We start from the raw sequence: 26,358 nt of genomic DNA on the forward strand, positions 1-26,358 counted from the left end.
AGGGGACAGGTCAAGGGGGCGGGATGAGGTTGGTCGGTAGGAGATGGAGGTGCGGCTTGAGGTGGGAGGAGGGGATAGGTGGGAGAAAGAACAGGTTAGGGAGGCAGGGACGAGCTGGACTGGTTTTGGGATGCGGTAGGAGGAGGGGACAAAATATTGAATTGTCAACAGAACAAGGTCACCTGGACATCACAGGTTGGACTACCAGCATTTTGGGACTTGCATGCCCAATGGGGTATAACATGGGAAGCCATGTTCAAGACCACAAGTCTGGCCCGGTCTTTTTCACATGTCAAATTTTCCAGCACTGAGAGGCCATCCTGAACAAAAATCCAATTTTCCCTAAACTATAACAGATGCATTGAAGTCAGCCATGTCAGTCTTATTTAGTTGACATCAACCCATTCTGTACAGACCAGGACTCAAATTTTCAGCCAAATTTGTCATTGGAAAAGTCATAATTATATAGTTTTAAGTATCACTGACCTTAACAACAGGTAGGTGTTGAAACATCAAGAAAATGCAATTGTCATTCTAAGGTAGCTGCTGTTTTATCTGTGCAGATCATTTGTTGTGTGAAATCCCAGGCACAAGTCAAAAGCATGCTCTAAATAGGCTTTAATTGATGAGAACAACTAAATTTTTAAGTAGAGATAAAAAAGTGGAGGGGGTGAAAATGACATTTTCCTGAAACAAACAGATTTAAAATGTGATTGTGAAAGCTGGGAAGAAAGCGAGACTATGACAGCAAGATAGAATTCCTCTTGTGTACCTCATTCGAAAGTTTTCCTTATCTTGCCAAAACTATTGGCTTTTACATTACTCTCTGGTCAAAAGATTTCTGTCTACATACGGCAAGAGGAGAATTATACACAGAAAGAAGAAATATTGTGGCTGTGAAGATTAGTTAATTACTAACTCAGTGCACATTGTTCACAAGAGATTGGAATCATAGGTGTCCCCATAATTTGCCATGCTGCATGCAGAACCAGTATCACAGCTTTCTCACAAAGCACAAAGCTCTCAGGATGTATGTATCTCATTGGCACTTGCTGGTCAGACAAATGGCCATCACGACCAAGAAATAGGACATGACATCAATGGGAGTTTTTTCACATTAAATGCACCTCACTGTGTCTTTTAACATGAATAGTTAGCAGAGTTTTTGTCTACTTTCTGCCAGCTGATTTTGAAGCAGGCTTTCAATTGTGCAGAAATACAAAGGAGCTTTGTGAATTGTATTCAAGAGAAATCACCATATTACTTTCAGAATGTTTTTTGATAGCAAGAAACAGAACACCAGCTCAAAGAAATATTTATCCCTGAAGTTTCAGTAAGTTCAATTACCTGCTGACTTGTCAGTAAGTTGACCTGGTGTATTGAAAACAAAAGAAAAGTTACTGCTGTGTTGACAAGATGGGCTAACAAACCTAAATTTGGATGTTGTGTTTTGGCAGAGGTTAGTTTTGTCTCATCCTCCTTACTTTCTCTGAGACAACAGCATTTAAATAACTTAAAGGTATCTGTGCAGTTTTGACTTATAAATGTTGGTTAAATTCAAGAAGTCCAATTTTGACTGTCTATTTGTTGCAGGATTTAATACCTTGCGTCTGAAATATGAAGTCCATATGAATATGGGCAACAGAATTCATTACACATGAAGACAGTGGGCATGGCAGAGGTATTTAATTAATATATTGCATCTGTCTTTTTAAGAGAGGAAGATGCTGCCCAGCCCATGATTAGAGTAGACTCTATCACTCAATGGTTCAAAATGAATAGGTCTTGGACAGACTGTTGGCACTTAAAGTTGAAAAGGCACCTGGACTGGGTGAGACTCATCCAAAATTTTTGAAGTGCAGTGGTCATGGCCATAATCTTTCAGACTTCCCTGGGCTAAATGGAGGTGCCAGAGGATTGGAGAATTGCAACCACTGCGATGTGTTCAAGAAAGTTTGGATGGTTAATCCCAGCAATTATAGACCAAATCAGTTTAACTTCAGCGAGGGGAAAACTTAAAGAGGTCTACAGCACAGAAGTAGACCCCTCAGCCAGCCGAGAACAACCACCCCACTATTCTAACCCCATTTTCCAGAATTTGAGCCAGAGCCTTGTACGTCTTGGCATCCCGTGTGTACATGTAAATACCTGTTAAATGTTATGAGGGTTTCTTCCTCGACCACCCTTACAGGCAGTGATTTCCAGACTCCCACCACCCTCTCAGTGAATTAATAGATAGAATGATTTGCGATTGAATTAGAACGTCACATGAAAAACATTGGGTTGATGAAAAATGAGCAAAGATGTGAAGCATTGGAAAGAGTACAGAAGTGACTTACTAGAATGGTTCCAGGAATGAGAAACTTCAGTCATGAGGACAGATGGAAGAAGTTAGGATTGCTCTTCCTGGAGAGAAACCATGAGTGGGATGGATAGAGTAGATAGGGAGAAGCTGTTCCCTCTTGCAAAAGGATCAAAAATGAGGGAGTATGGATTTAAAGTGATGTTCAAAAGAAGCAAACGCGATGTCAGAAAAAGTTTTTTTTCACTCAATAAGTAGCTATGGTAGGGAATGTACTACCTGAAAAGTGTGGCAGAGCCAGATTCTATCGAGGCATTTAAGGGGGCATTGGATGATTATTTAGATGGAAATAGTGTGCAAAGATGTGAGGACAAAGCAACAGACTGGCACTCAGGAATGATGCTCATTTGAGAACCATGCAGGCACAATGAGTTAAATGGTCTCCTTCTGCCTCCTCACAATTCTGTAAATCTGTAATTGTAATGAAAGCTTGAAGCAGACACTAAGTTCCTTAAATGGAAGTGCTACAGTCTAATGCCTGCTTCACGGATGAAGAAATGAAATCTCCATGTTTTGTATGCAATACAATGGTGTTGCATCTCTGATGGACATTACAGATGATTACTGCCCACTATTTTGGCACTTCAGATACATGCATAAACAGATGCTATGTGATCAAATTTAATGTCCAAATACAGCTTGTTTTAGATGGTAAATATTTCCTAAAAGCTGTAACAATTCATGGTGCAGTGGCACCTAAGGCCTAAAGTGGGTCAAGAAGGCATTGCACTACCGCCTTTTTAAAGGCAAACAGGTGGGACAGTGAATGCTCACTGAGATGCTCATATCCTACAAATGAATAATGACAAGAGAAAAAAATAAATCACTATGATGAAACTGAAAAACAACAAGATGGAGGGGTACAATCCATTGCTGGTCAGAATCACATGTAGACATTGTAAAGTCAATCTTTAGTTCAGTTGCTAATTGGTAACAAGGCCAAGTGCAAATTGCAAACTCACACTTTCAGGCAACTGTATTATCAAAGAAAGCCACATTGAATGAGGAGGCAAACAGCTAGAAAAATATATTAACTAGGCAAGCCTTGCTCCTCACCTCAGAGAGAAACCACTGTTGTGAATTAACATGGACTTTTAGGCATTGCCACAAATGTTAGATCTGCAAAATCTTTGTGTTTTGCGAATGAGTCTTGAGTTTAGGCTGTTCTGAATTATGCTGACAAGGTAAACGATATCCAGGCTTTACAGAAATACGGTTTCAGATATCCATACTTGTAACAATGACCTCAGCAGTTATACTGACAATGGATAAACTGGCAGTCTGCAAGTCCCAGGGTGATGTTCTCAATGTCTGGTTTTGTGAGTAGTTACACTTTAAAGTATCTTTTACTTCCACGATAGAATGAAGTTGGAAGTCTACAGGGGAGCTAATAAACATTTCCACCTAGATGCGAGGCCCACTTGTTTCATATTATCATGGATTTAGATTCTGAGAGAGATAGGGCCCACTGGAAGGATTGAGTTGCAGCTTCCCTGAACTAAATTACTGAATCTCAGAGACAGGATCAGACTGTAACAACCCAAGAGAGAGAAATAAAAAAAGCAGAAAGATAGAGGCAGCATGTCTCTTTTGTGCACATTGCAAGGATGTCAGTGGAAGTTCACATTCAAACTTAAGAGACCAACTTCATGAGGATTTAAAAAGAGTTGGAAGATAAGCCTATCTTTGACAAGAGAGAGAGATCTCCAGTTCGGCACTTTGCGTGACAGTCCATTTGGGAAGTAGACATTAGCTGACTGGAAAAGGGGAAAAACCAACTGATAATAGCTTTGGATGGTCCACTCAAGATACAGGGTTAAGAATGACTATATTAGGGGTTTTCCATTGTTTTAGAAGCTAAATGGGGGATTCTTTGCTGTAGTTTAGAGTATAAATTGTTTAGTGAAAAGTGTTCAGACAATGTTGCTCCTGGTTAATTTGGAAGATAACAGGTCTTAAAACTCGAAATGTTCTTGTGTGAGATCCTTCCAGTCAATCACTAGAATTTCAAATATCTTTCTCAATATTATCAGCCTTTGAGTGAAGATTTGTCACTCAGGCACTGGTTCTAGATGTTGATGTGTTTGCCGAGCTGAGAGGTTTGATAGCAGACATTTCGTCCCCATACCAGGTGACATCCTCAATGCTGTGAAGCCTCCTGTGAAGCGCTGTTGTCTTATGCTGATTCAAATTTATATGGTCTGGTTTTTGCTGCTACCGGTAGGTGCCCATTCCTGCTGTGCGTTGTAACGGTCGGTATATCGGTTCTAAGTCAATGTGTTTTTTGATGAAGTCTGCGGATGAATGCCAAGCCTCCAAGAATTCCCTGGCTATCCTTAGTTTGGCTTTTCCAATGATAGTAGTGTAGTCTCAGTTGAAAGTGTGGTTTTTCTCGTCTGTGTGTGGACATCTGGTCGTGTCGTTTAGTTGCTAGGTGGTGTTTGTGAATGCGGGTTGCTAGTTGCCTGCCTGTTTGTCCCACATAGTGTTTTGTGCAGTCTCCGTGTGGTATCTTGTAGACCACATTTGCCCTGTCCATGGTATCTATTGGGTCTTTAACTCTGGTCATTTGCTGTCTTAGTGTGGCTGCTGGTTTGTGTGCTGTCGTGATTCCTAGCAGTCTGAGTAGTCTGGCTCATACCATATATATAAAAAAGTACCTCAGAACTTACAGTCAGACTATTCAGACCTTTAGGAATCATGACAGCATACAAACCAGCAGACGCGACCAGATGTCCTTGGTTTTAATACACACAGACGAGAAAAACCACACTTTCAACTGGGACAACACTACTATCATTGGAAAAGCCAAACAGAGGACAGCCAGGGAATTCTTGGAGGCTTGGCATTCATCCGCAGACTCCATCAACAAACACATTGACGTAGACCCGATATACCGACATTACAACGCACAGCAGGAATGGGCACCTACTGGTAGCAGCAAAAACCAGACCATATAAATTCGAATCAACACAAGACAACAGCGCTTCACAGGAAGCGCCACAGCACTAAGATGTCACCTCGTAAGGGGACGAAACATCTGCTATCAAACCTCCCAACTCGGCGAACACATCAACATCTATTATCAGCCTGTAAGGAGATTGCTAAAAATTTGTCGCAATACTTGGACTGATTTGCTGCTTAAACACTGACTTTCAGGAACCACTACTTACCCCTTCTTTTGCTGAGTTACTTGAGGCATTTCTTGGTTGAGCTCTGTTTTCAGACCTAATTGAAGCAGAACAAACGTGACAAAACAACACAAGTTTCTTTCCAGTAATCTGCACCATTACATTCTTTAGAAAAACAATTTTCCTCATCCAGTTTCCATATACAGTTAATACAAGGTTACAAATCCATGTTGAATTCTGGTGCACAATGTCCATAGATTAGCATGTCAATACAATGCAATAAGGAGTATGTGCGCATTAGCACATCCTTCAAGCACCTCCAGTATTTCACAACTGATTACGCATGAAATACACAAGTCATCCAAATAGGAAAAGAGAGGTCATGGCCAGTTACTTCCTTTTTTCGGTTTTGTTGACTGATGGAGAAATATAGACTGGAATACAAAGACCTTCTTTCTTTCAATAGTTCCATGGTTTCACATCTCAACTAAAGTATGGTACAGTCGGTTGAGATTAAAATTGTGAATTACTGTCATAGTTGCTGGCTTAAAAACAGGATGATCGCAAACCAGTGAAAAATCTGTCCAGAAGTCCAGTTAAATTAAGTGAATTCATTTGTCCAAGTCAGCGCAAGTTAACGTGCATCTGTGGTGGCTTTAGCAGGTTGTGTGTTCAACTGTCATTTCAGGGGCTCAAGCTCATGATCCAGGCTGACATTTCAGTACAGTACCAAGGAGGTGCTGCATTGTCAAATGAGACAATAAACGAAGGCAATATCTCCCCCCTTAAGCCGATTTCAGAAGCACAGTGAATTTCTATCCCTCAAGCACTTTGAAAAATGAAATCAGGTCAGTATCACATTTCTATTTGCGGAATCCTGTTGTGCAGGAAAAAAAAAGTCCTGTTTCCTTCATTACAATCATTCTTACATCTCTAAAGTACTTTGGTGACTGAAAGTCATTTGGAGATGCCTGAGGTTCTGGTAGGCTCTCTCGGAAGTGTGTACCAAGTACCCTGTTTGTTCAGGTTCACTGAAATCAATATGTAGATACAAAAACCACCTTCAGTCCAACATGTCTATGCCAACTGGGCTTCCCAAACTGAACTAGTCCCATTTGCCTGCGTTCAGCCCATATCCCTCTAAACGTTTCTGATTGATGTTCATGTCCAAATGTCTCTTAAATGTTGTAACTGTACCCGCATCTACCACTTCCTCTGGCAGGTGATTCCACATACTCACTACCCTCTATGTGAAAAAGTTCCCCTCAGGTCCCTTTTAAATATTTCTTCTCTCACCTTAAACGTATGCTCTCTAGTTTTGGACTCCCTACCCTACCTTTGATATTTACCTTATCTATGCCTCTCATGATTTTATAAACCTCTATAAGGTCACCCCTCAATCTTTTCCAAGGAAAAAAGTCCAAACCTTTCCAACATCTCCTTTTAACTCAAACCCGCCAATCCCATTAACAACTTTGTAAGTCTTTGCTGCACCCTTTCCAAATTAATAATATCCTTCCTATAAGGGGGCAATTATAACTGTAAGCAGCACTCCAAAATTGGCCTCACTATTGTCCTATACAGCTGCAAAATGACATCCTAACTCCAATATTCAATGCTCTAACCAATGTTTGCCAACTGCAATGTGGCATTAGCCCATGCACCACCAGACATGAAGGATGACACAGACAGATTAATATTGGTGACTATATCAGCGTTGCCTCATGCTCCCACAAGGAGCTTGAACAGTTCATCAACTTTACTAACACCTTTCGCCCCAACCTCAAATTCACTTGGACCATCTCCGATATCTCCCTCTACTTCGTGGACCTCTCCGTCTCCATCTCTGGTGACTGCCTCAAAACTGACGTCGATTTCAAGCCCACTGACTCCCACAGCTACCAGGAATACACCTCCTCCCACCCACCCTCCTGCAAGAACGTGATCTCATACTCCCAATTCCTCCACCTCCACCACATCTGCTCCCAAGGTGAGGTGTTCCACCCAGAACATCCCAGATGTCCTCCTTTTTCAAGGACCGTAACATTCCCCCTTTGCTGATCGAAAATGCACTCAACTGCATCTCTTGCATTTCCCGCACTTCTGCCCTCACACTCTCTCCCCCCGAGAAAAATAAAGACAGAATTCCCCCTTGTCCTCACATATCACCCCACCAACCTCCACATCCAACGTATCATTCTCTGCCACTTCAACCACTTACAATTCCGACCCCACAACCAAAGATATATTTCCCTCCCCACCCCTATCTGCCTTTCATAGGGACTGTTCTCTCCACGACTCCCTCATCTGCTCCACACTCCCCACTAACCCCAACACCCCGGCACTCTTCCCTGCAACCAAAGAAGTACTACATCTTCACCTACACCTCCCTCCTTACCTCCATTCAAAGCACAAAACAAACCTTCCATATCAGACAGGGGTTCACCTGCACATCCGTCAACTGGGTCTACTGTATCTGCTGTTCCTGATGTGGCCTCCTCTACATCGGTGAGACTAAGAGACCGTTTCGTAGTGCATCTGCACTCTGTTCGTACATTTCCGGTCGCGAACATTTTACTTTGCCCCCTCCCCCTCCCACTCCCTGGACGACATGTCCATCCTGGGCCTCCTCCAGTGTCACAATGACACCACCTGCAAACTGGAGGAGCAACACCTCATATTTCGCCTAGGGAGCCGACAGCCCGATGGTCTAAGCGTGGAATTCATCAGTTTTAAAATCTCCTCACTCCTGGCATCATCCCATGTCCAACCCTCCCTCTCATCCCCGCCTCCTTGACCTGACACAACCTGTCCATCTTCTCGCCCACCTATCCGCCCCACTGACCAATCCCCACCATCCCTACCTGCCCTCACCTATCACCTTTCCACTTACATTCCCCAGCCCCATCCCTCCTCTCTCTCTTTATTTCCCAGGTCTCTTCCCCCTTCTCATTTCTGAAGAAGGGTCCCGTCCTGAAACGTCAGCCTTCCTGCTCCTCTGATGCTGCCTGGCCTGCTGTGTTCCTCCAGCTCCACACTGTGTTGTCTCTGACTCCAGCGTCAGCAGTTCTTGCTAACTCTGTTCAAAGGTATTGTTTTGCAAGTTTTGATAGCATAACTTGTTTTCAGCCACACACAACAAATTATTTTCTTTCTCAAATGCAGGAACCACTAAATTGACAGATTACCTCAGTCTTCACAACACTTCAAGTCCTTGAGCTTAATCACTTAATATCACAAGAACGAACAAGGACAGTCACCCACACCGTTCATAGCGTTACAAACCAGAAGCATTGTGTTCCAAGGAAAAGTGTCTGTCTGAAGCCTTCGAGTATCACAAAGCTTCCCTCCCTGATAATCTAATTCATCACAGAGACTTTGTGACACTTTCTGTTTCATTTCACATGTTCAGCAGGGTTTTAATTTTTAAAAAGAAGCATTAACTTTGAGAAAAGTAAAATTGTTACTTCTGTGTTTGAGAACTTCGCTTCCGACAGAATCTTCTTGTGAGTTCATTTCTTTTCACAAATACGTATATAGCCAAAAGGAGCAAAGGAACCACTAGGAGGAAGAACACCAGCAGACCATCCCGAAGTGTAGTATCTTTATCTGAAAAGAAGAAAAATATACTTAATTATCAGAGTCAGTAAACATTGGGTATTGATTGAGTTCAGATGACTGGGCGGCTGGTTAGTGATGCCAGCACTGAGTTCAATTCCTGCACTGGCTGATCTTATCACATCTCTTTCTCAACCTCACTCCTCAGTCGTTGCGTGGTGACTCCCAGGTGAAACCACCAACAGTCATCACTCCCTAATGAGTGAGCAGCCTTCTGGTCTTCTGGGACAATGGCGCCTTGACCTGACTTTACCTCATTAATCATTACTCTGCAAATTAAAGTAATGGTTATGAGGGGGTTCATGTTCACATGACATTGCCTTCACCAATTCCACTGATATCAAAGAGTCTGAGGGTGGAGATGAAGAGTTCTACTCCAGTTTTTGGAAGAAGCAAATGCATCTATTCCAGTTCCCTGAGTAGTCATTATATCTGATATATGTATATATATACTTGTATTTGTATTACTGCTGTCATGCATTAAATCTTCCTGTCATCTAAGACAATCGTCACTTTGGTAGACACTCTACAATAATGTATCCTCTGTCACTAAGAGATAGTGAGAAGACAAAGGAAGACTGGTCACAGTGAATGACCTCAAACAACCTTTCCCAGAACCACATACTGGTTGAGGTGGTTCATTCCATTACACGCCAGCAGTGGACATCTCAAAAAATATCACACTCTTCAGACAATTCAGTGGGACTGAAAGATTGGCAGATCCATGGAAAAACTTTCAGAGAAATGTTAAGAATACCAGATTTACAATTGCAGTCATATTTTGCACCTAGGTCGGATCTAAACCTATATCATAACAATCTGAAATATGCAAGGATTTTCAATTGTGACTTTATTGACATTTCTTTTGTCAAAATTCAACTTGTAAACTAACAATGCTGGGATTGACAAGAAGGAATTTCCTCATTCTGAGAGCGGTGAATCTTTAGCATTCTCTACCTGTGAGAGCTAAGAAGGCTCAGTCATTGAGTATGTTCACTGGCACATTCACTGCCAGTGAATTCAAGACAGAGATTGATTGATTGATTGATTGATTTCTGGTCATTCAAAATATCAAGGGAAATGAAAATAGAGCCAGAAAATGGGATGGAAACAGAAGAAGAGTCATGATTGCATTGAATGGTGAGCAGGCTTGAAGGGACAAATAGTTGATTCTTACTGCTAATTCTTATCTATGTGTGTGGAGCATGAAGGCCAGAAGTTTGGGAAATGCTGCTAAAGATGACTTGATAAATTGTTGCATTGCATGTTGAAGACTGGACACTGTGCAGCCACCAAATGCCAGCAATGAATATTTAAGCTAGTGGATTAAGTGCAACTCAAGCAGACAGCTGAGTTTTTTCATACCATCACAAAGCAAATAATTTTGAGCCTGATTTTGCTGCTACCACAACTGAAGGGCTCACAGTCACCACACATGCAGTCATGATGCCTGAAATCACGCTGAAGCTAACTGGTTCCATCAAAGAACAATATGCAGATATTTTAACAAGTGCATCATCAATAGATGTGCTTTTCTCAAATGTTTCTGGGATGTGCAAAATTTTAAATGTTATTTGATTTCGCCCAGGCAGCACAGTATCATGGTTAAGGATTGCAGACTTCACTGAATATTGAATTCTAAAACTCTACTTAACAATCCTGCTAACACTATTCAGATCTGTTTGCTGCCCCACTCACTGCCTCATGGTTCACCCATCGCTGCCTCCCATCAAGTCATTACCCTGGTCCCTTGTTGAAGATGGCAAGGGAAGACAACAGGCATACAATGATGACATCGGTGGCATCAAATATTTGCCCACAGGCAGTCTGAGTGTCAGCTTCCTGTTTTCAGTGTTTAACAACACCTTCAGTAGGAATGACTTTCTGTTCCAGAGCAGTGGCATGAGTCACATTGTTCTCAGCTACTTACCATCATAGGTTGGTCCGCTGTCAATGCTTCCTCCATAGCCAGTGTTTGCACAATCTGGAGGTGCCCACCCTCTATCACAGTGACAGTTCTTATTACTGTTGCACACCTGAAAAGCCAAAAAATACACTGATGAGTTTGTGCATAGATGGAATGCAGGGTCATGAATGAACAATACATAAAATTCCCAAAACTAAGTCACTTGATATTATCAAAGAAAAATAAACTCTTCTGTCAAGAGCTCAGATGCGTGTGCAAACTGGTGTCAATTCTATTGCTTCATGCTACTTTAGCAGCAAGTGACTGATGTTAGATTACTCATTTCAGACTGCTGCTACTCTAATGAAGTAATTCACCAAATTTATCATCACCTGCTGTTAACCCATCATGCAAACAGTTCTTCAATTTCCCCGTTATGCTTCTCAAGGAAAGAAAGCAAGTTTGTCAATTATGCATTGCTGAGTCATTTTTGAACTATTGTCAGTTATGAATTGGATTCAAAGTATGTTATTCCCATCTCCAGTTCCTTACTGGCATTACAGGAGAGAGGTTCAAAATTAATTGAAACCCATCTCGTAGAAATTAAAAATACAGACTGTAAAACGCTCACACAACAGAGCACTGATACAAATTTCCACATGTGTAAAAGGTTCCTTTCAATGCTATTTCTCACTTCACAAAGGCTGCCATACCTCTTCAGTATTTCTAGTGTTTCTCTCTGTTTATTTCATCGTTTCAGAATCTGAAGTACTTGGTTTTCGTAATCGGGATCTGTTTCTAAGCTGCGCATTCTACACCATCTGACCAACGTAGAGGCAACTGTAACTTCAAAGAAAGTCAAACCACTTGTCATAGGCGCCCACGAAGTGTTTTTTCTAAGTTGTTATTTAATCTTATTGTCATGGATGGACAATGACATGGTGAGCACCTTACATCAGTTCTGCTACCTTTGCTAAACTTACCATTAATCCTTTCAGGTAGATTTCACTTCATTCCAGAGTGCCACGTGGATGGAAAGTATAATTATTCTGCATTCAGAATAATTCAAGGTGTCTGGGGCATTGCTTTTCAAAATATAGGTTTCAATTTATCAAGGGCCAACTGTTCATTCCTGACAAAGGAACATTTTCATTATTGAAAGATGAACGCAAAATGCTGGACATTTTCTGTAGGTGTGGCAGCAATGATGGATAGAGGAACAGTTTGTGGTTAATGCCGATGAAGAAAAGTTATACTTGCTTGACCTGCAAATATCCAAAGGGAGTATGGAGTGGATAGTAAGAGGGAAAAGAATGATCTGTGATTGGGTGGAAAAGAAGAGAGATTCAGTGATTAAAAATTCAAGACAAAAGGAGATGCTAATGAGCCAAGGAAAGAAACAAGAGATGTGGATGAGATGTAACAGGATAACCCCAAAGGAAAATACTATGGAAAACTGAACTCAAAATAATCATGAAAATACTCAAGTCAGGCAGCATCTGGAGAGAGAGAAAGTGAACATTGCAGGTTGTCATGAATGTTATTCTGAAATGGAATAATGATTCTGATTACGAACAACTGTCATCCAGAAATAAAACATTCAAAAGGGAACTATGCTATGCTCTGGAACTGTTGAATTAAGTGGTGAACTTAAAGAGAATATAGCGCCTGATCAAAACATGAGATACTCTTTAGAAGCTTGCATTGAGCTTCATGAGAATGGTATAGGAGGCTGACAACAAGGCAGAAGCAAAGTGAAGAGTTAAAATAATAGGTGATTAGTAGCTCTGGGTTACCTTTTGTGAACTGCACAGGGATATTCTGCAAAGTGGTCATCCAATCTATGCCTGGTCTCCTTCATGTAGGAGGAAACTACATTAGGAGTCACTATTATTAGAAATAGTTCTTAACAAGAGTCATATTCAAATTTAAATGTTAACTGTCTCTCTTTCCACAGATGCTGCCAGGCCTGTTGAGATTTTCCATTATGTTCTGATTTATTTCAGATTTCCAGCATCCACTGTGTGTTGTTTTCCTTTATCTGAATGCAGCATACTCAACTGAGACAAAGTACTTAATTGAAAAAAATGTGGCACTAAGTCACTGTTTCATCTGGCAAAAATAAAGTTGAATTGATTCAGAAGCTGTTACTTACACCATGGCCATTGCATTTGATCTGTACATCACAGTCATAGTTTAGAATAGATGCATCCACACATTTGAAATCCATGCAAATCTAAAACAAATAAAAATAGTGCTAAGTAACAAAGAATGCAACACATGTGGCTGATCTTTAATGCTCTTCAATTTATTCACAATGTTTGTTTTGAAAAATGGAAGTGACTACAACATTGTCTATTGTGAGATGTGGAAATTTCTGTCGTCAGTTGGGTGATGTTATTGGCACACCAGTAAAACGAGAGTATTTCTTTGAGTAAGAGGTTTAACAGTTAGATATAGACCTGTGTTCAATTTCTCCAAGATGTCAGTTTTTAACATTTTTTGTGCAGAAGACTCTTTTCTTAATTCTGGAACTCTGTAGGAGACTTCCTGACCCTACTTCCAAAGCACAGCTACGAGCATACCAAAAGTGAATAGACCTGTTGTTAAACAGTCCAAAAACATGGAAACAGACTCTTCGGTCCAACCAGTCCATGCTGACTGATATTCCAAACTAAACTCGTCACACCTGCCTGCACTTGGCCCCTTTTCCTCCAAACATTTCTTATTCATATACATATCCATGTTATCTGCTTGTGTTGTAAGGAATAATGTTTTACTACAATGTAGAAACTTAAATAATTTGATTTTTTTAATATAAAAATCACAAAAATTAAGATATCTCAAGACAAAGTGAAATGTCTGATTTGTGAAACCCTCTCACATCTTTGCAAATGCCCAGAGTTCTGGAAATCCTCACTTCAGAATGAATGCTGTCCTAAGTCCCAGCTCTACCGCGAGTATCTATCTGCACTTGTTGGGTCGTATAATTTCACTCTTGCAGGTACGCCAGTCATCTAGTCTCTTTTTCCATGTGACTTCCAGGGCATGGGGTTCATTGCATTAAACTCTGTCAACTGGCTGGTGACTTTGAACACAAAACAGCCTGTGTTGACTGTTATCAAGTCAGTATCAATGCAATTTGCCGAGCAGCTTCATCTAATGAGTGGATCTGCTTTACAGTGCAATGATAAACCCAAGCTTAATATTAGGTCACGAGTAATTGATTTGAGACATAGCAATACCTCATCTTGTGTAAATAGTTCAGTTGTTCATTTGGAGGCCAAGCAACATTGGTTCTCAACGACTGACAATCGGGACGAAAGCACTCGAGTCAGTGCCATCAAACGTGCCCGTGATCCAACTTTACACAGGTTCATAAAATGGAGGCTGGAAACACGGAAATTAAGTGCCTCCTTCTAATGACATTCTGAGATGGGTTGAACAAATTGTAGGTTTACAAGTGTAGTACACACAGCTCACTCCACGATTCCACTTATCCAGCACTTAGTGGAACTCGGCCAACTCTCTGTCGCTTTTAAAACATTCCAATCAAACACCACCAACTGAATTGGGACATTTAGAGCAAGCATTAAATATATCTACCAACTTGAAGGTTGTTAGTTTTCTCGCAGCACCTCTTAGCTTGCATTTTGAGTTTTATGCATCTTCAGGAACGTTTAGTTCCTATTCAGTGAGGCACGGTTTACAGAAGTTACCAATTGTAAATTACTCCACAACACAGAAAAACACAGCAAATATGAAACAATCCAAAACACAATTCTAGCCAGAGATTAACAGTTTTAAATATACCTTGCCAGTGTCACATCGTGTCCCTGGGTTTACCATGCCAGGATCCGGGACATCTGATCCCAACCGGAAGTCAACCCCCCAACATGTTGTCCCATCAATCGGTGTCTGGATGATGGAAGGTCTGATTCCAAAAACAGGTGCAAAGTTTACATTCTCACACTGCAGTTTCCCACACATGGAGTTTCTAGATAAAGAAAAACACAACACTGTTACTGTGTAAATCACTGCTGATTGCGTAAACTATGACACAGAACTGAAATAGCAGTAAACGTAACAGTTAAGTTCATCAGGTTCTTTACTCAGTGACAGCTTTTTCACTTGCAAGTAGTATTCTCCAAATCAGAAGATTGTGCATTCGAGTTTACAGCCTGAGCACAAATATCAAAGCAGACAATACAAGGACAATATGGAGGAAATGTTGGGTTGTCAAAGGTGCTGTCTCCCAGGTTAGTTGTGAAATCAAGAAGCTCTCAGAGCTCCAGCATCTGCAGTTTAATTAAGCAAGTCACAGACAGTTGAAAGCAGCGGATACTGCAAAGGCTATGAACCCTGACAATATTCCGGCAATAGTACTGAAGATTTGTGCTCCAGAACTTGCTATTCCCCTGGTCAAACTGTTCCAGTACAGATACAACACTGGCATCTACCCGACAATATGGATGATTGCTTAAGTATGTTCTGTACACAAAAAGCAGGCCAAATCCAATGTAGCCAATTACTCTTGATCATTATTAAAGTGATGGAAGATGTCATCAAAAATCCTATCAAGCTGCACCTGCTCAGCAGTAAACTGCTTGGTGACACCCAGTTTGGGTTCTGCCAGCGCCATTCAACTCCTGTCCTTTATTACAGCCTTGGTTCAAACACAGACAAAAGAGCTGGATTCCAGAGATGAGGTAAAAGTGACAGTCCATGACATCAAGGCTATATTTGACTGAGTGTGGCATCAAGGAGTCCTTGCAAACTCGAGTCATCAAGGGGCAAACTCTCTGCTAATTTGAGTCATAGCTGGCAAAGAGGAAGATGGTTGTAGTTGTAGGAGGTCAATCATCTCAGTTGCTCTCAGCCATGTCTACAGGTGCTCGAAGACCCAACTGTCTCCAGCTGTTTCATTAATGTCAGAGGTGAGGACGTTCACTGTGGATTGCACAATGTTCAGCACCATTCCCGACTGCTCTGATACTGAAGCACTCCATGTTCAAATGAGCAAGATCTAGACAATACCAAAGCTTGGCCTGACAGGTGGCAGGTAACATTCACGCCACACAAATGCCAGGCAGTAGCCATTTCCAATAACAAACAATCTAATCACCACCCCTTAACATTCAACGGTGTTACCATTATTGAATCCCCCATCAGTAACATCACTGGGGTTACTACTGACTACAAACTCAACTGGACTCATGAGATAAACACACTGCTACAAGAGCTGGTCAGAAGCTAGGAACACTGCGGCGAGTAACTCATTTCCTGACTCCCCAAAGCCTGTCCACCAACGACAAGACACAAATCAAGACTGTGATGCAGTACTCCCCACTTACCTGGATCAGTGCAGTTCCAGCAACACTCAAGAAGCTCAACACCATCGGGGAAAAAAGCTGCCCATTTGACTGGCACCACATCCACTTGCATCCAACCCCTCCACGACGAACACTCAGTAGCAGCACTGCAGAAATTTACCAAAGATCCTGACGCAGAACATTTCAAACATGCGACCACTTCCATTTAGAAGGACAAGGGCTGCAGATACATAGGAACACCACCTCCTGCAACTTCCTCTTCAAGTCACTCACCATCCCAACTTGGAAATATATAATCATTCCTTCATAGTGCTGAGTCAAAACCCTGGAATTCCCTCACTAAGGGCATTGGGGTATATCTACAGTATGTGGAAGGCAGTGGTTCAAGAAGGCACCTCAAGAAGGGCAACTAGAGAGGGGAAATAAAATGCTGACCAGCTACTAATGCCCACATCCCACGATTTAATAAAAAGAAACATTTCAGCAGGATGTAGTGTCACTTATTAACTTTTACAATGACAAAGTATAAATCGTATTCACATTTATCCTCCCTCTCAGCTCCTGGCACTTGGCCTCAACATTAACATTTTTTTTTCAATGCCTTACTGTCTATTATGGAATTCTATAGTGGTCAAAGCAGAGAAGGCCAGTCTGCCTTTTATTTCACTGTCAGCTCTCTGCATAAGCAACTCACTTTGTCCTACTCTACTGTCCTTCATAGTGCCTCCATGGTACTCTCAGGCATTGCATTCAGCATCTCAAATACATGCTACATTTTTCTGCACGTTCCCCTGATCGATTTAAGATGAATGCCGATACAATGAATACAACAGTCACTGAAAGGAATGCCACAGATTAGCAAGACCATAGAAATGCAAGCTAAGCACTAAGCTTTCTTTTAGGAGGTGTATTTTGAAGTGGTCGGGTAAGTTGTTCTCAACCTGTACCAATCCTTGGTTGGAACACACTTAAAAGAACTGTGCACGGTTCCAGTCTCCATGCTTTAAGAATGCTCTACAAGCACTGGAGAAGGAAGGATGCAGAGAAGCTTTACAAAGCAAATACCAGATACAACTATGTGTAGATATCCAGAAACAGGGTGGGTCTCTTCCCCCTGACAAAATAAAAGCCTAAGAGGGATGTAATAGATGGCTTCAAATTCTGAAAGGCTGCTGATAGAGTGGATGTAGACAGAAAGTTTCCCCTTGTAGGAAAGTGCAAAGCGCGAGGCTGTCATTGTAAGATAGGAACCAAGAAATTTTGTAAAACATTCAGAAAAGATTGTTTACCCAGAGAATGGTGGTGGAAGGTAGGTGAGGTCTTGAAAATGGGGATCTGGTTTCCACAGGAAATGATTGAAATTAATTCTGTAGCTGCAATTAACGAGAAGCCAGACAGGCATTTACCGGAGGACTGTTTGGGGGTTACATGACAAATTAACTGAAGAAAGAGAGGGTGGAGGCTCAAGTGGAGCATTACAGCTTGGGCTGAAAGACACTTCTTTGTGCCAGGTATCCCACGGCATCATATGTAATGTAAAATGTCTGGTTCTCAATCCTTCTGCCATCAGGAACAGTTTCTCAACAGCTTGATCAAGTCTTGTCTCAACCTGGAGCTTCTCCAATCTATCTATGTCACTGAAGTCCCTCATCCCTGAAACCATTCTCAGGAGTCATTTCGGTATCCTCGAAAACCTTCAGCAGCCTTCATAAAGCGTTGGGCCCAGAATTGGACACAGTGGTCCAGTTGAGGCTGAACCAGTGTTTTTAAAGTTTCACCATAATTTCCCTGGCTTTTGTATTCTTTGGTTTGAGTTATAAAACCTAAGATCACATATGCCTCATTAGCTATCCTTCACACTGCCCTGCCACCTTCACAAAACTGGTGCTCTTATTGACTGTCCTCAGCCTGAACATTTGCACCCCACTGACAGCTATATCCCTTAGAAAACATTACTTCTCCTCCATCTTCCAATCAAATCTCTCACGTCACACTTGTCTGCATAAATTGCTTCTGCATGTCCATCTCTTAGAATATGCCGAAGAGGCAGGAACCAGGATTAAACCACTCAATCAACTATTCCTGTGGCACCTTCCACTGCAGTATTAGCTTTGTTTCTCCAAAACATTTCTCCTTTTGCACAAGAAGTGCACTCAAAATTGCCAACTGCCTTGCTCCTCCAACTGCGCAATTTGGAATGAACTCTCTGATCGAAGAGGCTCACAAATAAAATACTCTCACTTCCACTCGTGGTTTATTTTTCCAGTGTCAATGTAACTTCTGCACTGCTTTCTCCTGTGGTTTTCGAGTTTATCTCACTGTTTTTTTTTTGAAGAAAATCTCCAACATTGATCACCGTGACATATTTCTTATGGTTGCAATAAATTACACAGATTAAACGATGTAGATTCAATTTACTTGAAAATTTCATCCAGGTTTATTTAACAGCTCAGAATATAACTTGCAGGTGCACGTACCAATGTATGCATCAAGACTCTAGTTTGCTTTTTCTGGACTGCATGTGATAGTTGGTCATGTGGTTTAATCTGGTTTTTGATCGTTTGCAATATCCAGCTCTTAGAGCAACACAGCTCTGAAACCAATAACTGCACACCCAAGACTAGGTGATAAACCAAGATCTTTAAAAGCAGTGGTGCAAGTACCATCACCAAAGAACTTCATAATATATCTTCCTCTACACCAAGGAACAAATATACACCTTTACTCCCTGTTTCCTGTCACACAGCCAACATCATATCCATTTGCTCACTATCCCTTTATTGCAAGGGCTTTGAAATCTGCTGGTAAACAATATCAACATGAATGTATCACTGAATTAAAATCAAAACATTTCAGATTTTGAAAATCTGAAATAACAGAATGCAGTAAAGAAACCAGGAGGCCAGGCAGCAGATAATGTTGAGTTGAGTATAACTGTTCCGAAAACCTGCTCAGTTTTTCCTGCACTTTCTGTTTATCTCGAAGAATGTGTCATTGTCCTTCTAATTTAAAATCTAGTTTTAAACTATACTCTTATTTTGGCTTTGGACAGAGATATTAGAACACTTGTTATTACATACTGTCTTCCATATGTACCAGATACCTAGCTCCGGAACAACGTGTTTTAATTTATGGAGTGATTATTTATAATGATGATCCCATTACATCGGCTTGCCGCAAGAGAACATGCTGCAGCAGTTAGTGCTAGGAACGAGAGGTTGAGAATCCAGCACCACAAGTGCAGCCAATCTCCATGTGTCCTTTTCATGTATGAGTTTTTACAAATTTATTTTCAAAAATTGAATTTTTCTAACCGCACACTTCCTGCAGTGCCATGTTTGAGACTAGCTGGTACTTTTCATCACTGACACTGATGTTGCTTTCTATTTGCGCATGTGCAATCTTTGCATCATTTACAGGTGCCTTTAGAGGAACCACAATCTTCTAATTCACTAACATCGCATCACTTACAACAGTTCTGTGTCAGTAGCTACAGTGTAACGGATGCAACCAACAGTGAAATCCAACTTGATTCTGAACTCAGTCAGATTAGATAGTTCCTGGCTTATAAACCAGGCTTTAAATGTACAATGATTGGATTCTAGGGCTATTAGATATATGAAGACGGTGAAATCAGTGTTGTCAGTTGTATACCATGAAATAAACGACCCACTTGATGCTCCAATCATTTTAAAGTTAAATACGATACATAAAATATGTTAGTAATGAGTGATACTAAATATTTAATGAAGAAAGTCCATGGTTGGGAAATTGCTCCTGTTCACACCTCAGATATTTCCCTGGACGATTACCACAACTTGGAAACCACTGGACGAGAACCACTCAACCCCAAAGTAAATAATGATCCTGGTCAAACAACATCACGTTAGCAAATAAATACACATTTGGAAAAAACAAATAATTGAGTTTTACAACAATACAAAATACATACTGGTCCTTCAATAATCCATTCACCAGAGTCTGTATGCTTGGTACCCCAGTCATTGGACCAAGCCTACTGGAACATACCAATTAAGAATTTAACTACACAGGCATAAAGTTCAAGTGAGAAAACGTACCTGATCTCACATTTCTTATACCCAGCACCACTGGAGCCACAGTTTCCAAAACGGTCACCTTTAGAATTCACTTCTTGGAAACAAATACGTGGAGCCGATTTTGCATCTGCAAGAAGAAATAGATGAGAAAAAAAATACAAACAAATCATCTCCTACAGTCCTCCCAGATATTCATTTCCCACGGCTTTCCTAGAATGAAAATAACCAGGAAGACTAGTCGATATAGCAAAGTGTTCTCTGTGAGACTGTCACAATGAAAAAGTCATCAAGGCACGAAAATAACTAACCTTTGAACTGTATTCAACCTGAACCAGCAGATTTAAGTACGGACTGCCAAGTATTTCTCAGGATGGTGGCTGGCATACATGCTATCTTCACAACTAACCATAGTACCTCATCAAGCGGATTTAAACGACTGGCTCTGTGCTCTCTTCTAGCAAGCAAGACAATCCTGTGAGAACATCTTCATACTTACAGTCCCCTTCCAGTCACGTGTAGTTCTGAATATGTGGAAATATTTCAATACTTCTTCAACACCACTTGGGAAAAATCCAAGAATAACACACAGGTTGATGGTGGAAAGGGGATGAATTAGATTTTGAAAAGTGCGCCAACTCTCATCAAGCTGAATTTCTTATCACACGGCTCTAAAAGTAACTCTTCTGCATTTTTTTTTACAGTAATGTGAATGATGCTTTTAAAGCCATGATACAAGAGACATAGTGGTTACTTACTTTGTCCAAATAAATTTACACACTGGGCATCATAACTCTGACACGCTCCATTGTAGCAGTACGAATTGTTGTTTTTGCAAGGGTGTCCATCCTGCACAAATACGTCAGCTTGGCAAATTTGAGTTGTTCCATTGCAGTACTCTGGGAGGTCACATTCACTTGTAGATGCTCGACACACTGTTCCAGCTGGACGGAACTGTAGTAGCATGAGTGGTGAGGGTGAGGAAAGCATGGAGGTAGAGATGAAAATTGGATAGTTAAGCTCAGTCGTGCACAGTGTTGCTACCCAGTACCCACAATGTGTACACTTCCCACAGTCAAAAGATAAAATTTGAAATAGATTGCTGAAATAATTTTTTTCCTTAGCCCCAAAACAATTGTTTTTAGTGTGAAACAGACAACAGCATTCTTTGTGACCTCACAAGGTGCTTCACAGGAGTGTTAGCAAAACCAAATTTGACTGTCACCTAACGAGATACAATGACAGATGACCAAAAGCATTGCCAAATAAATGAAAGAGGAGTGTCTTCAAGAAGGGAACAGAGTGCACTTGGGGAAGGAATTCCAGAATTTAGAGACTTTGCGGCTGAGGATGCGGTTAGCAATTGTGGAGCAATTAAAATTGGGAAGATCAGATTTGGAAGAGAGCAGCCACCTTGGAGAATTTCAGAGCTGGACAGAGCAGAGAAGAATGAGGTTGAATGAGAATTTCAAACATCAAGGCTTTATTTAACCAGTCAAAAAGTTGTCAGCGAGCAGAGATGTTTAGCTAAATGGACTTAGTATGAGTTAGAACATGGAGACAAGAGTTTGGGGTGACCTCAAATTTACATAAAAATGACTTTAAAACTAAATAGCATGAAATATTCTTCACTCATGTTTTCAATTCTTGAAACAATTTCGAGAGCAAAGATACATAGATGCAAATAATGACTAATGGAGCAGTTGTGTTAGAGTGAGATACTGGATTATAAATTCAGTGAATGCAAAGACTGATTGTGAATAGGTAGTTGATGAATTTAAAATAACTGAAAATACCAATTTCTGCTCTCAGTCACGTTACTCCTTTCCAACTGAAAAACCGGTTTGGCCCATTGCTTTCCCTACCATCAAACCTGTGTCTGCTATTAATCGTTTGGCTTCAACTAGCATCTGTGACTTCAGATATCATTCGTCTCAACTCCATTCAGTGATAGCAAGTCAGAGAATTAGGTTTTCAGGCCTGACTTTGGACAGTACATAATTGAAAGTGGCAAACCACTGCACAACTAAGAGTGTGCTGCATTAGTAGAGGTGCCTATCTTTAGCTGAGTTACTGTCTGCAGATATTGAAGCACTATTTTTGGAAGAGTTAATTCTTCAATGATGAATTCTTCTTTTGACAAGGTCTTCTTCAACAAACACCACTGGTTTGTGGAATATTGCTGTTCACAAACTTGCCAACATAACCCTTGTGGTTTAAAAGGTTTTCATTAGTTCTAAAGCAATATGGGATGACTAGAAAGCCAAATAGACCAAAATATTTATTCAAGTATGCTCCCACCACTTGTTCACCACTGTAATCACAAGTAACGAGGTAAAAGTAATCCCCTATTCATCTCTGGTTCTTTTGGCATCTGAAATTTGATGTCAGTCGAAACAGCTCCCCCTTATTCATGAATGGAAATCATTTGTTTCGAACTTTTCTGCTCTGAAACAGCCTAGGTCATAATATCATCTTCAATCACACAGGAAGTGATTCCACCAATCTCATCATCCCTTGCATGCTGCTAAATCATACTGCTTGCATTTGCAGCAAACCAAATGTCAAATTATTTTGCTTATATCACATTTGCTTTGCCTATCATGCTGATTTACTCTGACTTTAAACATTTCTCTTAATCTTTTGCCTTGCGTCAAATGGAATACAGTGGGTCACACTCACCAGTTATGAGATTGCCTCACTTTGTCAGTCCTTAAGTTCTTACCTTACAGTTTTTGCAGCAAACTCCAAAAGCACATTGTGCTCCGTATTTGAGCTTACAGGTTGAGGCCTCGCAACAAGGATCATTTTCACATTCCTGAAAAATACCAGAAGAACTTCAACACACCACAAGCAATACAATTCAGTGAAAATAACACAAGATTATCAGCAGCTTTTATTCTCCGTGCTCTCATGTGACACCTCTTCACCAACCAAAGGGCAAAACCCAGAATATTCTGCCTCATCATTCTAAATCGTGCCCCAAGTGTGTTCCAACTGTTTGGGAATAGATAAATGGCAAGATTAAAATGGCACAGGAAGTCATTTCCAAAGATCATGATCCCAACTGTTCCAAGTCTGCATTGAGCCAAAAGTGCCAAATTCCAGGAAGAGAAAAGTCAGTGGAGAAAGCCTGATGTAATTCTTCATCCTGGCACTATGTGGCACGCTACACAAGCAAATCAAGGCCACAGGACTAAAGCTGAACCCAACAGAGAGCTTTCCTCTCTGTTGGATAATTGTGATGCAATCCTGGAGCACTCATTCTCCAACCCATTTGTCTTAAAGCTCAGCTTCAACCCCAGTGAAAAATCTCACAATTGTTAAATTCTCACTTATAGACTGTGCTTGTACAATTTTAAAGAAATCACCTTATTTTTATCTATCATTTCCAAAATATTATCTTATGAAATGATGCCAAGTGCAATTCAATTGTTACAGTGCAGGAATAATGGGGCTGTACTTGTTTGAACCCCAACCAATATTTATGCCAAGATTCATTTGAGCAGCATAAGATTTATTTTGACAGATTCATAAATCTGTGAGAAATTAAAGCATAAGACAAACAGAGTACGCGATTGAAACAGTCTTCCTAAAAACAACATAAGCAGCAACAACCTGTAACATATATAGACAAGAATAGCCTGCTCCTAACTAAAGTACCAGTAAAGTCAAAGGCGAAGCAGGAAAGGCTATCATTTCAACAAAAAACATTAGTGTAAAGAAAAGAATTCTAGTAATATCTTAACCTTCCTGATATCACACTGCTGGCTCCAAGTGGCACAAGTAGAATTATGTTCCCAGCTTCAGACACAATCGAGAGGGACTCCAATGATAAACGAGTCTGCCAGACATTGTCTGGTTGGATCAGGGTGAATAACCTCCCAGGTCTCTTAAACTGGACAATGAACCTCAAAACTGTGCTGATTTAACGGACTTCCTGACTGATGTACGACCTGGAATTTAATTTTGACATGTTGTATGTTGACATCAAATGCAATGTGGCTCGGTCTACATATCTGCTTTGGCTCTTTTCTACAGGAATATAATTCAAAGCCCAGTGTTGTCCTGTTTTCTTCTGACCCTGAATCTGAAATTAAAGGGTTATGGGTAAAAGCAGAAAAGCCACAGTTTTACTGAATGGTGGAACAGAAGCGATGGTCCAAATAGACCACTTCTGCTACTATTTCCTGTGGTCTTTTGATCTCCTTAGCTTCAGTTATTTGCCTATTCTTCCCTTACAGAAAGGATGCAAGGCTTTCTACCTCAATTACTTCCAGTGGCAAAGCATTCCGAGATACAGTAATATTTGGTCCAAGAACATAGGCCCAGTATCTCAAGTTTTGCTTTGTCCCTGAACTTTTTTATCCATGGAAGATGCTGTTTTAGAATTGCACATTTTTCCATTCACCAGCTGTAAGTTACCCACAGCAACATTAAAATGTACATAATAAAACCATCCTAGATTGCATCACAGATCTGGTAACTATCTTCAGACAAGACTGGAACAATTGGCTTCAGTGTCCTTTATATTGTGCACTAAGTAGCTGGTCATGAACACCTACAATTGGTAGCCTACAAAGATTAAACCAAACCCAGGAAGTATGCACATAAGAGTAACAGTGATTTGATTGGAGCACTGGAAAACTGCCTTGGATACCAGATCACAACCAGGATTCAGCCTTTCAGGGAATGAGTGACAAGGATAAGGAAAGACAAAACTGTTGCAGAAATATTATTGGGGCTAGAAGAAATTGAGACATAATCATGATAGATCGATCAGCATTAAATTGAACATGGTGCACCAATACATTCAGGAATGAACAGTGGTAAATTTACAACCGACCTTTGGTGATCCACAGTCACATTCTTCCCCCATATCCACCAGCTTGTTGCCACAGAAGGGAGGGCTGTATTCTTCCTCAGGTGTGGGAATGTTTAAAAGGCAAGAGCCCCCTCGATTTAAGATCATAGCTTCAAAGTCATCAGCACTGCAGCTGCTGAAGTTCATCGCACCTCTGTATCAGGATTATAAACCAAGGGAATCATATCATTAAAACAAGTCAAACTAAGAAAACTAAGAAATCTCAGAAGATCATGTTAAAGTCAACTTAGAGCATATCATGCACAATTTTCTGTATGGTATTAGGCAAGTAATGCACTGATATCACCAACACATAGAAGACACGGTGTTACTACATAGAGGTACTTCTGAACCATTACTTACGTGGCTCCAGCATTCATGATGCATACTTCTGCTTCACACTTACATTTCCGGTCATTATCATGGTTCATTCCCAAGTTATGGCCCAGCTCGTGAGCAACAATGGATGCAAAATAAAGAATGTTCTGTGAAAACTAGAAAATAAACCAGATTGAAAAACGTGCATACAAAGATCCAAAATTCAGAACCATGGATGTCCCCACCATATCTAATATACAGAACAAACTACATAGCTTCACCATACCAACATATTAAATATCCTTAGGAGGTTTCTCACAGTTCCTCACAACCTACAACTTCCATAACAGATTAGACCACTTGATTGGCATTTCTGCCACCAGACCAATGTGCTCCCCCACTGACACAGTCTACAGACTGCACCAACTAGTCATTCTTAGTTCTGTACTACCTTCTCGCCCATACTCCATATAACTGAGAAATGCATTTGCAGCAATGCTCTGGAAACATCAAAACCTCCAAGGCCCTCAGCATCATTACATGAAAACATTGCCAATGCACTGCTAAATGCTTGGAGATCCCTACTCAACATTCCTTTGCTGACTGAAGAGGTTTTAGCCAAGCCACTTTCCCAGGGTCAGCAAACCAGGAAATCAATTGGCCTGCTTACTCACACAGTAAATAAAATTAAAAATATTACTTTTTTGTTGACAGAAATGCAGAAACTGTTAAGACCTTGGAAATATTTTAACGTTTTCAATATGGTAAACA

General features: G+C 40.7%; 1 protein-coding gene across 1 annotated transcript in view; it reads right to left on the bottom strand.

The window, feature by feature from the left end:
* Nucleotides 1-963: 963 nt before the first annotated feature.
* LOC109930709 (disintegrin and metalloproteinase domain-containing protein 9) overlaps nucleotides 964-26,358 on the bottom strand; it is a 109,020-nt gene continuing 83,625 nt past the window's right edge. Inside the window, exons 11-21 of the mRNA XM_048618762.1 lie at nucleotides 25,633-25,763; nucleotides 25,252-25,423; nucleotides 23,131-23,223; nucleotides 21,164-21,359; nucleotides 20,430-20,535; nucleotides 14,831-15,014; nucleotides 13,173-13,253; nucleotides 11,042-11,147; nucleotides 8,961-9,102; nucleotides 5,536-5,590; nucleotides 964-1,371 (exon numbers count right to left, since the gene is read on the bottom strand). Of these exons, the coding sequence (XP_048474719.1) occupies nucleotides 1,267-1,371; nucleotides 5,536-5,590; nucleotides 8,961-9,102; nucleotides 11,042-11,147; nucleotides 13,173-13,253; nucleotides 14,831-15,014; nucleotides 20,430-20,535; nucleotides 21,164-21,359; nucleotides 23,131-23,223; nucleotides 25,252-25,423; nucleotides 25,633-25,763 (1,371 nt within the window). The 3' untranslated portion in view covers nucleotides 964-1,266. The remainder of the gene's footprint in view (nucleotides 1,372-5,535; nucleotides 5,591-8,960; nucleotides 9,103-11,041; nucleotides 11,148-13,172; nucleotides 13,254-14,830; nucleotides 15,015-20,429; nucleotides 20,536-21,163; nucleotides 21,360-23,130; nucleotides 23,224-25,251; nucleotides 25,424-25,632; nucleotides 25,764-26,358) is intronic.

The sequence above is a fragment of the Rhincodon typus genome, chromosome 40, assembly GCF_021869965.1.
Source record: "Rhincodon typus isolate 14 chromosome 40, sRhiTyp1.1, whole genome shotgun sequence".
NCBI classification, from domain to species: Eukaryota; Metazoa; Chordata; class Chondrichthyes; order Orectolobiformes; family Rhincodontidae; genus Rhincodon; species Rhincodon typus.